The 13891-nt window shown below is 40.1% G+C and overlaps 1 protein-coding gene across 1 annotated transcript in view; it reads left to right on the top strand.

Moving 5' to 3' along the window:
- The window catches only part of LOC122790049 (gamma-aminobutyric acid receptor subunit alpha-3-like), a 1812576-nt gene that overhangs the window by 577166 nt on the left and 1221519 nt on the right, over positions 1–13891 (top strand). Inside the window, exon 3 of the mRNA XM_044057615.1 lies at positions 5405–5487. Within this exon, the coding sequence (XP_043913550.1) occupies positions 5405–5487 (83 nt within the window). The remainder of the gene's footprint in view (positions 1–5404; positions 5488–13891) is intronic.

Consider the following 13891-nt stretch of genomic DNA (forward strand, 5'->3'; position numbering starts at 1 on the left):
TATGAAGACATTCAGTTTTGTTGCATGCATCACATTGCACTTGAGGTATTGTTTAATCCCCAATAAACATACACCCTAGCTTGCTTACACACAAGGAAGGCAGTGAGATGGATTGCTTAACTTCATGATTCCATGCTGCCTGATGGACAGCTGCCTCAGAAGTTAAACTGCAAACCTATCACAACCTGTAGTATACAAAAGAACTCTCATTTCTATGGAGGTGAAACTTTCCAAATGTATTCAATAAACGTAAGGAGTAAAAGGGTTTGGTGCTATATTCCAGACAGCTACTACTGGCGTCAATCTATAAGGTGCCAAATACTTTGCACTAGAACCAAGTTAATTACTTTGTCAACAATCTTTGAAAGTGCGTCAGGAAGTACAGTGTTAGACTATATGCTAACAATACTATCTGTGCTATATTCCTCAAGGGTAGGAAGATGTGAGAGAGAGTGTGTGTGTGCGCGTGTATGTGTGTCTATGTCTGTATGTCCGCATGTCTGTATTAGTGAGACAGTGGAAATGTAAGGAGTAAAAGGCTTTGGTGCTATTTTCCTGACAGCTTCTACTGGAGTTAATCTGTAAGATGCCAAACTCTTTGCATTAGAAGCAATTTAATTACTTTGTCAGCAATTTTTGAAAGTGTGTTAGGAAGTACAAAGTTAGACTGTATGTTAGCGATACTATCTGTGTCATATTCCTCAAGGATAGAGAGAGAGATGTGTGTGTGTGTGTGTCACAAATGACAGAGGGACAATATTTTACTTAAAGACTAAAATATTGTCCTTCTGTCATTATTAGAATGCTTTTTATTGAAACTAGCTTTTTCCACTGTCTAGCAAGAGTGTGACAGAACCATAGAGAGACAAAGGCACAAACCCATCTTCAATAAAAAGCATTCTATAAAAAATTATAGACGCTTGCATTTCAGAATTTATATTCTTCAGAAAATGCATAGCAGTGCAAAACATTTTACACTAACAACATAAACATATCAGTACAATATTTAAAATCTGTCCCTGATTTTGGACTTTTGTCCCTTGGCATTTATTTATTTGTTTGTTTTTTGCTTTATTCCTGAGTCGTACTAAGAGGTTGAAAGGTATGAAAGTATCACTTGATATATTTTGCCAAAACAGGCTTCAAATCACGTGAGGCAAATTGAATTAAATATTAATGTGCTGTTACTTTAGAAAAGCATGATGAAGAGAATACTATATGGATGAAAAAGAGAAAGATTAATGCTGTAGTGATGACAGGCCAGAGTGCTACATAATATATTACTAAAAGTCAGCATATCAAATAGTCAGAAACTGAACTTTAAAAGACTGCAACAAACATTTCTTTACAGTGAGTGCTGTATTAACACATGAACTCAGAGGTGAATTGTTAATCATCAGTGGTATTTAAAGGTGCCTTGGGAAACAGAAGCTAGTTTAAAATGTTAATAAATATATGTAAAATGCATGTTTTTTATGCCTTCCACTTTTACTCATATCAGTTCAAAATTTTAACCCCCTGTCAACCACCCCTGTCATCTAAGCATCGTAATTAGAAACATTCCTCATTTTGAGTCTTAAAAAAATCCATATTCGTCCCTGTTCCACACTGATAGGGTCCATCACATAGTCATTTTTAAGAATTCTTTAACAGGTTATCCATTTTATTATTTAATCATAATATTTCAATGAAACAACTATTTACAAATATAAAATTAAACACTTTAACCATACTGTGATCTTCCTAATTGAAGCTGTTAGAATGTTTTCCATATTTTGTCCATTTGTTTCACATAAGTGGCAGTGTTCTACATTTTGGAGATGGAAAGTTGAAAACTATGCAGTCAGCAGTAATCACTTTCACGTTACATGGTTCCTAATACAAGCTTAGTGCAACAGTAGTATGATACTGGAGATTATAAAGACAGGCAGCAATCACTTTCACGTTAAATGTTTCCTAATACAAGCTTACTACAACAGTAGTATGATACTGGAGATTATGCAGTCAGCAGCAATCACTTTCACATTAAATGTTTCCTAATACAAGTTAGTGCAACAGTAGTATGATACTGGAGATTATGCAGTCAGCAGCAATCACTTTCACGTTACATGGTTCCTAATACAAGCTTACTACAACAGTAGTATGATACTGGAGATTATGCAGTCAGCAGCAATCACTTTCACATTAAATGGTTCCTAATACAAGCTTAGTGCAGCTGTAGTATGATACTAGAGATTATGCAGTCAGCAGCAATCACTTTCCCATTAAATATTTCCTAATACAAGCTTACTACAACAGTAGAATGATACTAGATATTATGCAGTCAGCAGCAATCACTTTCACGTTACAGGGTTCCTAATACAAGCTTAGTGCAACAGTAGTATGATACTGGAGATTATGCAGTCAGCAGCAATCACTTTCACATTAAATGTTTCCTAATACAAGTTTACTACAACAGTAGTATGATACTGGAGATTATGCAGTCAGCAGCAATCACTTTCATATTAAATGGTTCCTACTACAAGCTTAGTAAAATAGTAGTATGATATTGGAGATTATGCAGTCAGCAGCAATCACTTTCACGTTAAATGGTTCCTACTTCAAGCTTAGTGCTGCAGTAGTGTAATACTGGAGATTATGCAGTCAGCAGCAATCATTTTCACCTTAAATGGTTCCTACTACAAGCTTAGTACAATAGTAGTATGATACTGGAGATTATGCAGTCAGCAGCAATCACTTTCACATTAAATGTTTCCTAATACAAGCTTACTACAACATTAGTATGATACTGGAGATTATGCAGTCAACACGAATCATTTTCACGTTAAATGGTTTCTACTTCAAGCTTAGTGCTGCAGTAGTATGATATTGGAGATTATGCAGTCAGCACGAATCACTTTCACGTTAAATGGTTCCTAATACAAGCTTACTACAACATTAGTATGATACTGGAGATTTTGCAGTCAGCACAAATCACTTTCACGTTAAATGGTTCCTAATACAAGCTTACTACAGCATTAGTATGCTAGTGGAGATTATGCAGTCAGCATGAATCACTTTCACATTAAATGATTCCTACTACAAGCTTAGTGCAATAGTAGTATGATACTGGAGATTATGCAGTCAACACCAATCACTTTCCCATTAAATGGTTCCTAATACAAACTTAGTGCAACAGTAGTATGATACTGGAGATAATGCAGTCAGTAGCAATCACTATCACGTTAAATGATACAAGCTTACTACAACAGTAGTATGATACTGGAGATTATGCAGTCAGCAGCAATCACTTTCACGTTAAATGGTTCCTACTACAAGCTTAGTGCAACAGTAGTATGATACTGGAGATTATGCAGTCAGCAGCAATCACTTTCACGTTACATGGTTCCTAATACAAGCTTACTACAACATTAGTATGATACTGGAGATTATGCAGTCAGCAGCAATCACTATCACGTTAAATAGTTCCTACTACAAGCTTAATACAGCAGTTGTATGATACTGGAGATAATGTAGTCAGCAGCAATAACTTTCACATTAAATGGTTCCTAATACAAGCTTAGTGCTGCAGTAATACTATATTGGGGATTATGCAGTAAGCAGCAATCAATTTCATGTTAAATGGTTCCTAATACAAGCTTAATGCAGCAGTAGTGTAATACTGAAGATTATGCAGCTAGCACCAATCACTTTCACAATAAATGGTTCTTACTTCAAACTTAGTGCTGCAGTACTATGATACTGGAGATTGGGCAGTCAGCACCAATTACTTTCACGTTAAATGTTTCCTAATACAAGCTTTCTACAACAGTAGTATGATACTGGAGATTATGCAGTCAGCAGCAATCACTTTCACGTTAAATTGTTCCTACTACAAGCTTAGTGCAACAGTAGTATGATACTGGAGATTATGCAGTCAGCAGCAATCACTTTCACGTTAAATGTTTCTGAATTCAAGCTTACTACAACAGTAGTATGATACTGGAGATTATGCAGTCAGCAGCAATCACTTTCACGTTAAATTTTTCCTAATTCAAGCTTACTACAACAGTAGTATGATACTGGAGATTATGCAGTCAGCAGCAATCACTTTCACATTAAATGTTTCCGAATTCAAGCTTACTACAACAGTAGTATGATACTGGAGATTATGCAGTCAGCAGCAATCACTTTCACATTAAATGTTTCCGAATTCAAGCTTACTACAACAGTAGTATGATACTGGAGATTATGCAGTCAGCAGCAATCACTTTCACATTAAATGTTTCCTAATACAAGCTTACTACAACAGTAGTATGATACTGAAGATTATGCAGTCATCAGCAATCACTTTCACGTTAAATGGTTCATTCTACAAGCTTAGTGTAAAAGTAGTATGATACTGGAGATTATGCAGTCAGCACAAATCACTTTCCCATTAAATATTTCCTAATACAAGCTTACTACAACAGTAGTATGATACTGGAGATTATGCAGTCAGCAGCAATCACTTTCACCTTAAATGTTTCCTAATACAAGCTTACTACAACAGTAGTATGATACTGAAGACTATGCAGTCCGCAGCAATCACTTTCACATTAAATGGTTCCTACTACAAGCTTAGTGCAACAGTAGTATGATACTGGAGAACAAGAATCGCATGATATCTGCCACCACTCTATTACACCATTCAAACATTATTTTAATTTTCCATTTTTATTGAATGTCCCCTATTTAAGTAGCATGCTCACTTATATATCTTGGAGCTCAACATAACTATTACCCAACTAAAGATCCCCGAAGAAGCTTTCTTCATGTCTACTTGATGAAGGTTTAGGACAAGCAGGAGTTCACAGTACAAAAATATAACCTTTTTCCCGTTAACTAAGACTTCAGAATCACTTATAATCTGTTGGGGTATGGTGCAGGGAGTATTTGCCCCCATATGGGGAGAATGTGTGGGGTTCCATCATACTCTGACTGCTTTCAGTAAAAATAAACTTTTAGCAAACATTATTCAGTGAATTCCTGAGTGCTGGAAATGATTTTTGATAAATTATAGTTAACCTTCCACAGTAATTTGAAATGAATGAGTGATCAGAATGAGACATAACCATAAGTCCCACTGTTCTCATACAGTTATCCTATGACTAAATGCTTTGACTGCAGCCGACACCCTAATTTAAGCTACAGTCATGTCACAGACAGTGTTATTTTTCCTTAGGCAAGCACACTGACTTTCAGATATGATTTACTGGAGAAAGAAATGGAAACAGGCAGTATTAAATACAAATGTGTTTGTACTTTGAATACCATATAAGTCAGTTTTACAACATCATGGGAAATGTAACATTTCTTTCTAGGCTAAAATATTAAATAAATTGCCACATCTTTAAAAAAAATTCTTTGTTTCACTTTATTGTAGGTTAACAATCCATGCAGAGTGTCCGATGCAGTTAGAAGACTTCCCTATGGATGTCCATGCTTGTCCTCTAAAGTTTGGAAGCTGTAAGTATTAAGCAAAACAGATAATTCAGTATGATTTAGAAATCACTGCCCTTTTTACTCTCACATGGTTTATACTGATTGAGTCAATAAGTTCTAGTTCATTTTTGAAACTGCACTGAAATAAGCCTGTGCAGGTCTGAAACAGGGATAAAAGCCTAACAAGAGCCCAGGTGACTTGAGTTTAATTCTCAGCTTGTGTGCTTGATGGAGCAGGCAGGAAGGAGGGGTGTGCTCAGTCGGGGGTAAGGTGGGAAGGGCATGGAGAAGTATATTCAGACATTGATTTCTGCCACAGACTGGGGGAGACAGTAGCAGTTAGTGCTGCCTCAAAGTTAGTGGGACAGTTGCTATCATCAAGTCCTTGGTGGATGTTAGGAGCCAGGCAGCACTGATTCACACTGTATGCCCCACTACACGCTGTCAGTGATGTGCATAAGGTATAAGGCAGATGAGTAGGACCAGGCAATCAAAAGATGCTCTGAGGAAGAAAAAAGGGCTTAGACAGACAGTTCAATGAATGTTGAAAATATTGTGGCTTAGACACTATTCAGTCCATTGCTTCTGAAACTACTATTTCTGTGTATAAATGTACCTGTTAATCTTCTAAACAGAGAAGTTTTCCAAATTTCTAATTCATATGGTATCTGAGCTGCATCTTTTCTCTGTCCTGTTTTGTAGGGCTTTGCAGAATATGTCTGCAGTCCCCCTGAACCCCACACCCCCCTACTTTAATATTCCAACTCCGAGATCACACTACAGTGGGGTAAAGGAAATCTCCCATTTACCGCTATATGCGGTAGCGCTAAACGGGAGATTTCCCATACCCTACCTGCAATGCCAACACTCAGATGGCACACACACACACACACACACACACAACATGCAGGGCACTTTGCTGCCCTGCATACACACCCAACATTCCACAATCTCACTTACCTGGCACTTCCACTTTAAACCTTCGATGTTCTTAACCTCTATGTTCTGGTCTCGATGATCAGAACTTCGATGTTCTGAACATTCGATGATTTATCAAAATTGATGTTCTTCGTGTTTCACTGTTGCAGTCATCACTTTTGGGTTATCTGCTTGAGTAGCCCTCAGTTGGCCTGATTGACAAAGTCGTGGGTCCTGCGTCAGATGCTGTCCCTTCTTCCATGTTGTCAGGTCGTCAGAGGTATAAAACATGCAGCCGATGCCATTACATCAGTCTTTCTTGCCGTGCAGTGCCCGAAGCAGAAGCAGTTCGCAAGTGCCGGTCGGCCGACTACTGAAATTTTTGTTTTCGAGTTTCAGAACCGAAGTCTTCAACTAAAGCTAAGTACCCCGTTGGGGAAACTTTTTCTTGCTCCTTACCGATGTCCGTAAAACTTAATAATTGCATTACTTCTGGAAAGCAAATACCTCATAAAGATTTTCATTCGTACTGTATTCCTTGCCTAGGCCCTGACCATGACGTACCTTGCTGTCAGTTTTGTGCTTTATTTAATCAACGCACTATCTGTCGTCGGTATATTTTCACCTCTAAATATTTCGGTTCTCGGTTTAATTATCCAGAAATGTTGTCAGTTAGCCATCCGACTACCGGGATTCTGAAAAAATGCAAGGATAAAGACAGAGACAGGCAGCCGAGGTCCAGAAGTGCCGACGACCTTCTCCTAAGCCAGTCGCCAGTTCGCTGGAACTCAGTGAGGTGCTTTCACAGCTCCTGATACCTACTACTTCTGATTCGCAGGCCTCTATTGGGACCCATTCGGAGTTTGGTATGCCGCAAGATGCTTCAACTATGGAACCTGCGGATGTCTCTACCTTGGATTGGTCTGGAGCCGCTGTGCAGGCACCGGCTTCTGAGGGTGTATTCAGGACTACGGACTTGCATATTAAACCGATGCCTCCTTCTTCTTTTAGGCCTAAATCTCTAACCATGCCTAAAAAACAACGCCCAGTCCACATGTTCAGGCCTCTGTGCCTAAAAAACAAATGATAAGAAAGGCTGAAGATCCTATAACTCTAATCAGTGAAAGCCAGCCTCCCCCTTCTAAGAGACATAGGACTGAAATGGTTTATGAATCTTCTGACCAGGATTCTGATTTTTCTCTTTCTTCTGATGGTCTGGTTTTGCCCTTATCTACTTATGAGGATTCTGATGCAGAGGACTCTATTCCCTCTGCTTCCCCTCCAGAGGAATTTTCTTTTGGTGAAACCTTACATACTCTAAGGGAGCATTTCCACTGGGAAATCCAGGATTTTTCTGATTCAAAAAAGAGGCTTAGGGATTTCTTACTCCTGCCTCAGCATAGGCCTTTAGCTATTCCTCCTGTACTAGACATTGTTGATGATGCTTTCTCGGAATCTAGTTTGGCCCCTGATTCTTTGCCTCCTGCTCCCAGAAAACCTGACATATATTACAGGGTTCCTGATTCACACAAGTTCCTTTTTAGGAATCCTATCGTGGATCCAGAGGCTATTTCACAGGGACCCAAGGCATTAAGTTTTCTACTGCTAAGAACACTACCCCTTCCGATAGAGACTCCAGGGCGCTGGATAGATGGAGTAAGAAGGTTTACACTTCTGCAACCTTGGCCATTAGGGCTTTAAACTGCCAGTTTCATATATTAAAGTATCAACAACGTTATTGGATTGCTTAAACAGAAAATGATGTTGATTCCTGACTGTGCGGAAAATAAAGAATTACAGGATTTATTGCATTCGGCTGAACAGGTTGGAACGCATACTTTGCAATGTGGATTTGATTCTTTAGAGGCCTCTTGCAGGGCTGCTGTTACTGGGTCTGTGCTCAGAAGGCATGCTTGGCTTATGGAGCAATCTTTACCTGATCATGTCAAAGCTAAATTGTTGGATGCTCCCTTAAACAGGACCGCCTGTTTGGCAACAAGGCTGAGGAAGTTCTTAAAAAGATGGAAGATAAAGCTAAATCTATGCAAACTGTTAAAGATTTCTTACAATTTCAGCCTCCTAGATTCAGTAGGCACTGGCCCTCTAAGAATTGGTCCTTTTCAGCCCCTTCCAGGCCTTCCCAAGCCAAACCCAGACATAGCAGAAACCCCAGGTTTCAGTCCCAGGGGACACACAAGACTAAGCAGTGGGGGGTTTCTGCTCCCAAAGCAGGGAGTAGTAAGACTCCCCCCTATGGAAAACAGTCTCAATGACTTGCTTCTAAAACTTCCAAGCACTTCCCAGCTGAATGCTCCGTAAGGTGGAAAGATTCGTCTGCAGACCAAAAACTGGGAACTCATTACCCAGGACAAATGGGTTTTAAATATAGTGACACAAGGATACAGATTTCACTTCCACACCTTACCAACACCAAGCGGGTGGCCAGGTCTACACCAAAATCAGTAGGCAGAGGCCCAAAATCAAGTACTCTCTCTCTTAAGCATGAGGGCTATTCAGTTGGTACCAGAAGAGGAAAAGGGACAAGGGTTCTATTCAAGACTTTTCCTGGTACCTAGAAAAGGAAATACATGGCGTCTTATCCTGGACCTTTCTACTCTAAATACCTTTCTGGTGATTCCAAAATTCAAGATGCTGACTCTTCACCAGCTGCTTCCTATACTAGGCAAAGATGCATGGTTGGCAACACTAGACTTAAAAGAAGCATACCTGCACATCCCTATCAGGGAGTCTTGCAGAAGATACCTATGCTTCAAAGCAGGCCACATGCACTATCAGTTCTCTGCACTGCCCTTTGGCTTATCTACTGCACCCAGGGTATTCACAAAGTGCCTAGCTCCAGTCATTGCATTCTGCAGGCAAAGAAATATTCAAATATACCCATACCTGGACAATTGTCTAATTCAGGCAGAAAGTCAGGACATACTTTTGAATCATCTGGCCTTTGTTCAAAGGGTACTGACTTGTCTGGGGTACACTATAAACAAAAAGAAATCACACCTGGTACCCTGTCAACAAATCATATTCCTGGGAGCAAGCTTAAATACAACTTCCCAGATGGCTTTCCTCACGCCAGAGAAACAGATTCATTTGACAACCTACTTCAAACAAGGGGCCACAAAACTCCAGTTATCTGCAAGGCAAATTCTGCAAGCCTTGGGGTTCATGGCCTCCTGCATTCTTCTAATTCCATATGCAAGACTGCATATGAGGAAACCGCAATGGTATCTCAAAAGCCTATGGTGTCAACATTCACAGGATCTAGAAGCAGTGATTCCTATTTTACCTTGCCTATGCCTAGAGTTTCTTTGGTGGGCAGAGGCCTGCCACCAAAACAGGGGACTACCATTCACACTACCCTCTTCTGCCCAAACCTTAACAACAGACACATCAAACTATGCATGGGGGGCCCACCTGGCAGGGAGGTGCATTCAGGGCAAATGGAACCCAAGTCAAATGCACCTGCATATCAATCAAACAGAAATGTTAGCTGTACAGAACGCTCTGACAGCCTTCAAGGACCACATTCTTCCAGGACAATTAATGATAAAGACGGACAACACCACTGTTATGTGGTACATAAACAAGCAGGGGGGTACACATTCCTACCCCCTCTGCAGACTAGCCATGGCATTGTGGAACATAGCCCTGAGCTATCAAGTACATCTACAAGCTCAATTCCTGCCAGGAAAACTAAATACACACTGGCAGACGAACTAAGCAGAAACCTCATGGACCCACATGAGTGGAAAATGGAACCAAGGATTTTCAACATGTTGACAAGCAAATGGGGGAGCCCGGATATAGACCTGTTTGCCTCCCCACAAACAAGCTTGGAAAGTGGATGCTCTGTCCATCAGCTGGAAAAAACATTTCAGTTTACGCCTTTCCTCCTCTGCCTCTGCTCTCAAACAAGACAAACCAATTATGATTTTGATTGCACCAGACTGGCCATGCTAACACTGGTACCCCTTCTTGCACAGTGTGTCACTGTTGGCTCCATGGCACCTGCCTCAGACTCCTACTCTACTGTCTCAGCAGGAGAACCAAATTCTGCAGCCTCAACTCCAAACACTGAATCTAGAAGCCTGGCTAATTACATAATTTATCCTTTACCATCCCTCAGCAAACCAGTGATGGATATCATTTTAGAGGCAAGAAGGCCTAGTACTAGAAAGTCTTACGCTGAAAAATGGAAAAGATTCTGTGCCTGGAATCAATCTCAAGGGATGAGCACAACAGTGCCCAATTTACCTCAGATTTTACAATACTTAACTGAGATGCTTCATAAGGGCCTGTCCTCCTCCTCCATCAAGATTTACGTCTCAGCCATCTCAGCTCATTATAACACAGAACCACCCCTCTTCTCTCATCCACTGCTTAAGCAGTTCCTCTGAGGGGCCAAAAACCTATGACCACCCAGAAAAGCTCCAACTCCAGCCTGAGACCTCAACTTTGTATTGGAAAAACTCACCTTTCCTCCTTTCGAGCCAGCTGCCACTGCAGACTTAAAATTCCTTTCTTGGAAAACAGTTTCCTTTAAGCAATCACTTCAGAAAGAAGGGTATCTGAATTACAGGCCCTCATGGCAGTAGAGCCTTTCAACATCTTTCATGCGGATAGGGTGTCCCTCAGGACCAATCCCTCCTTCATGCCCAAGGTGGTATCCAGTGTGGCCCTTAATCAGTCCATACATTTGCCAACCTTCTTTCCTAACCCACAGAACAAAGGGGAATGGATTCTGCACTCCTTAGACATGCACAGACAACTTAGATTCTACTTGGACAGAACTAAACCTCAAAGGAAATCTGATCAACTGCTGGTGGTATTTGCTGCAGGGGCAGAGGGGAAGGCTATTTCAAAGCAAACCATTTCCAAATGGATAGGCCATTGCATTCTTTTCTGCTACAAACACCATGGAAAACCTATCCCACTGGGGATCAGACCCCACTCTACCAGGGCTGCATCTACATCTACAGCCTTTCTCAGAGGCGTTCCCTACCAGGGACATCCTAGAAGCTGCTACCTGGAGTTCTATACATACTTTCACCAAGCATTACCATCTGCCAATTTTCTCTAAATCCAGAGCTGGCTTTGCCACTGCAGTCTTGCAGGGTCTTTTAACTGGTCCTAATTCCATTTAAATTCCTTCTCCCATCCTCAGCTTTGGGAATCTACCCAAAAGTGATGACTGCAACAGTGAAACACGAAGAACATAGTACAATTGGGTACACTTACCATAAATGTAGATGTTCGAGTGTATTCACTGTTGCAGTCCTGGTTACCCTCCCTCCAGCCCCCTTCTTATTTTGGATATACCTCTACTTTCCTTGCTATCTTCAAAAGCTTTTTGGTGTATTTGCTTTTTTGTTGGAAGTATAACTTTGTATATTTATAGATTTGATTGCTTCCCATTAAGGGGGCACCTGACATCCGGGGCAAGAAAAACTGATGTAATGGCATCGGCTGCATGTTTTATATCCCTGATGACCTGACGTCATGGAAGAAGGGACAGCATCCAAAGCAGGACCCAATACTTTGTTAATCAGGCCGACTGAGGGCTACTGCAAGCAGATAACCCAAAAGTGATGACTGCAACAGTGAATACCCTCGAACATCTACATTTATGGTAAGTGTACACAACTGTACTTTTTCACCAATGCAACTAAAACAACACTTACCACTACTTATATCCTCCGCACTCTTTTTTATGGTGCTCCCATCCTTACTAACCTCAAGGTCTCACAAAAAATTAAAACCTGAACAATGCTATAACAAAGCTGCTAAACTAGCAGCACATTCCCCTCTCAGAACCCACCACCGTATAGCACTTAAAAGTCTAAATTGGTTAGAACAGACACATCAGCTAACATATACACAACTTCTTATTCTTACCGCCTATAAAATTATGCAACATCCATCTGCCTGCCCAAAACTAAAAAAAAACTTCCTACACAGTTATGTTCCCAGTCAGTCATTGTGATCCAAAGACCAAAAACTCGTCTGTATACAAATCGAATAAATCTGCTGGGCATAGTCTATACTCATGCAAGGTTACTAAAGTCTGGAACCCCTTACCTGTATCCATCAGGTCTATACTCTCCCTCAAAACCAATCTGAAAGACTTCCTAGCTAAAATCTGGCTCTGTTCTTTCTCAAAATTAAGATAAACTGTAGCCCTAAATGTGAACAAGTACCTTTTCTTTCCTTATACCTCCTTACTCTCCTTTCTTTAATTACTTCCTTACTGCTAATTCTCTTCCCTTTCTCTCTAAACATATGATAAGCCTGTTTTTCCCTCACTTCATATTGCAATTCCTATTTGTATTAGACTAACTTACATTTAATTTCTTTACAAATTATCTAAAACTTCTCTAAATATTAAACTGCATATGTTTTTGTTGTATTTTTGAAGATTGTAAAAGTATTGTTCTTAAAATGATTTGTAATAATTTGGAGCTTTTCTCCCTGGGCCTCCACTGAAAATGCACTTATACCCAGTCAGACATTGCTGGTAATTTAATGTTAATAAATAAACAAACAAATAAATAAATACATTTGTTGGAGTTTTGTCAGATATTTCTTTCTTAGAAAAATGGACAGGATGAAAGACAACTTTCATTCTTGACTTGACAAAAAAACGCAACAGATGCTTATTAACCAGTCTTAACACACATTGTTATACATTTTACTTGGAATAGCTTCTGTAGCTTAAACTGAACAAGCTTAAACTGTTTTTTAGCCTGTTTGCTGCATTATTTTAAAATCTGCACTTAAAGTTACTTTTTAGTCGAATTTGATCGAAAGTTTGTTTGTTTGTTTGTTTAATTTAACTGTTGAGGCTGCCCACTAAAGTGTGCTAGCCTGTGTAACTGATTTATCACTGTTTCTGCATTTTCTGTGTGTTTCTATCAAAAAAACAAAAAAACAAAAACATAATCCTTGTTTTCCCGCCTCTCCTCGACTAGTTTAGACCAGTTTACAGGCATTGCTGTATTCTGGGCTGTGGTGTAGTTCCTGTGTTGTCCATTACCTTACTTGGATAGAAGGAAGTTTCTTTGCTCACCAGTGGGAGTGGGGAGCCTTGAGCAGCCTACCTGTCCCTGTAGGAAGTGACCTCAGCACAAGAGCTGTAGCAATTGGTTGTTTTGGACCATTTCTAGCTCTTTTGTAGTTCCCTGTTTAAAATCCGCCTCTGGGCGTTTTGTGTTGCGCATAGCGCAGCGCCAGTTAAACAAGGTTAAACTTCTTCTGGCTCCGCCAAGTCTGCTCTTCAAATTTTCCCTTAAGGAAGTTCTACTCTTAGTATAATCAGACTACTCACTATATTATAAGCCTAGCACTTGTTCTCAAAACTTCTTTACTAAGTAAGCACTCTCGTACTAAGTAAAGCACTACATCCACCTACCACCCCTGTGAATATCCACTTCCCTTAAAGGCACAGCACTCCCTTATACTGTTCTAGCATGTCGAGTGGTAGATTGCTGGCGTC

Source organism: Protopterus annectens, chromosome 15.part0, assembly GCF_019279795.1.
Source record: "Protopterus annectens isolate FY-2018-M chromosome 15.part0, PAN1.0, whole genome shotgun sequence".
NCBI classification, from domain to species: Eukaryota; Metazoa; Chordata; order Ceratodontiformes; family Protopteridae; genus Protopterus; species Protopterus annectens.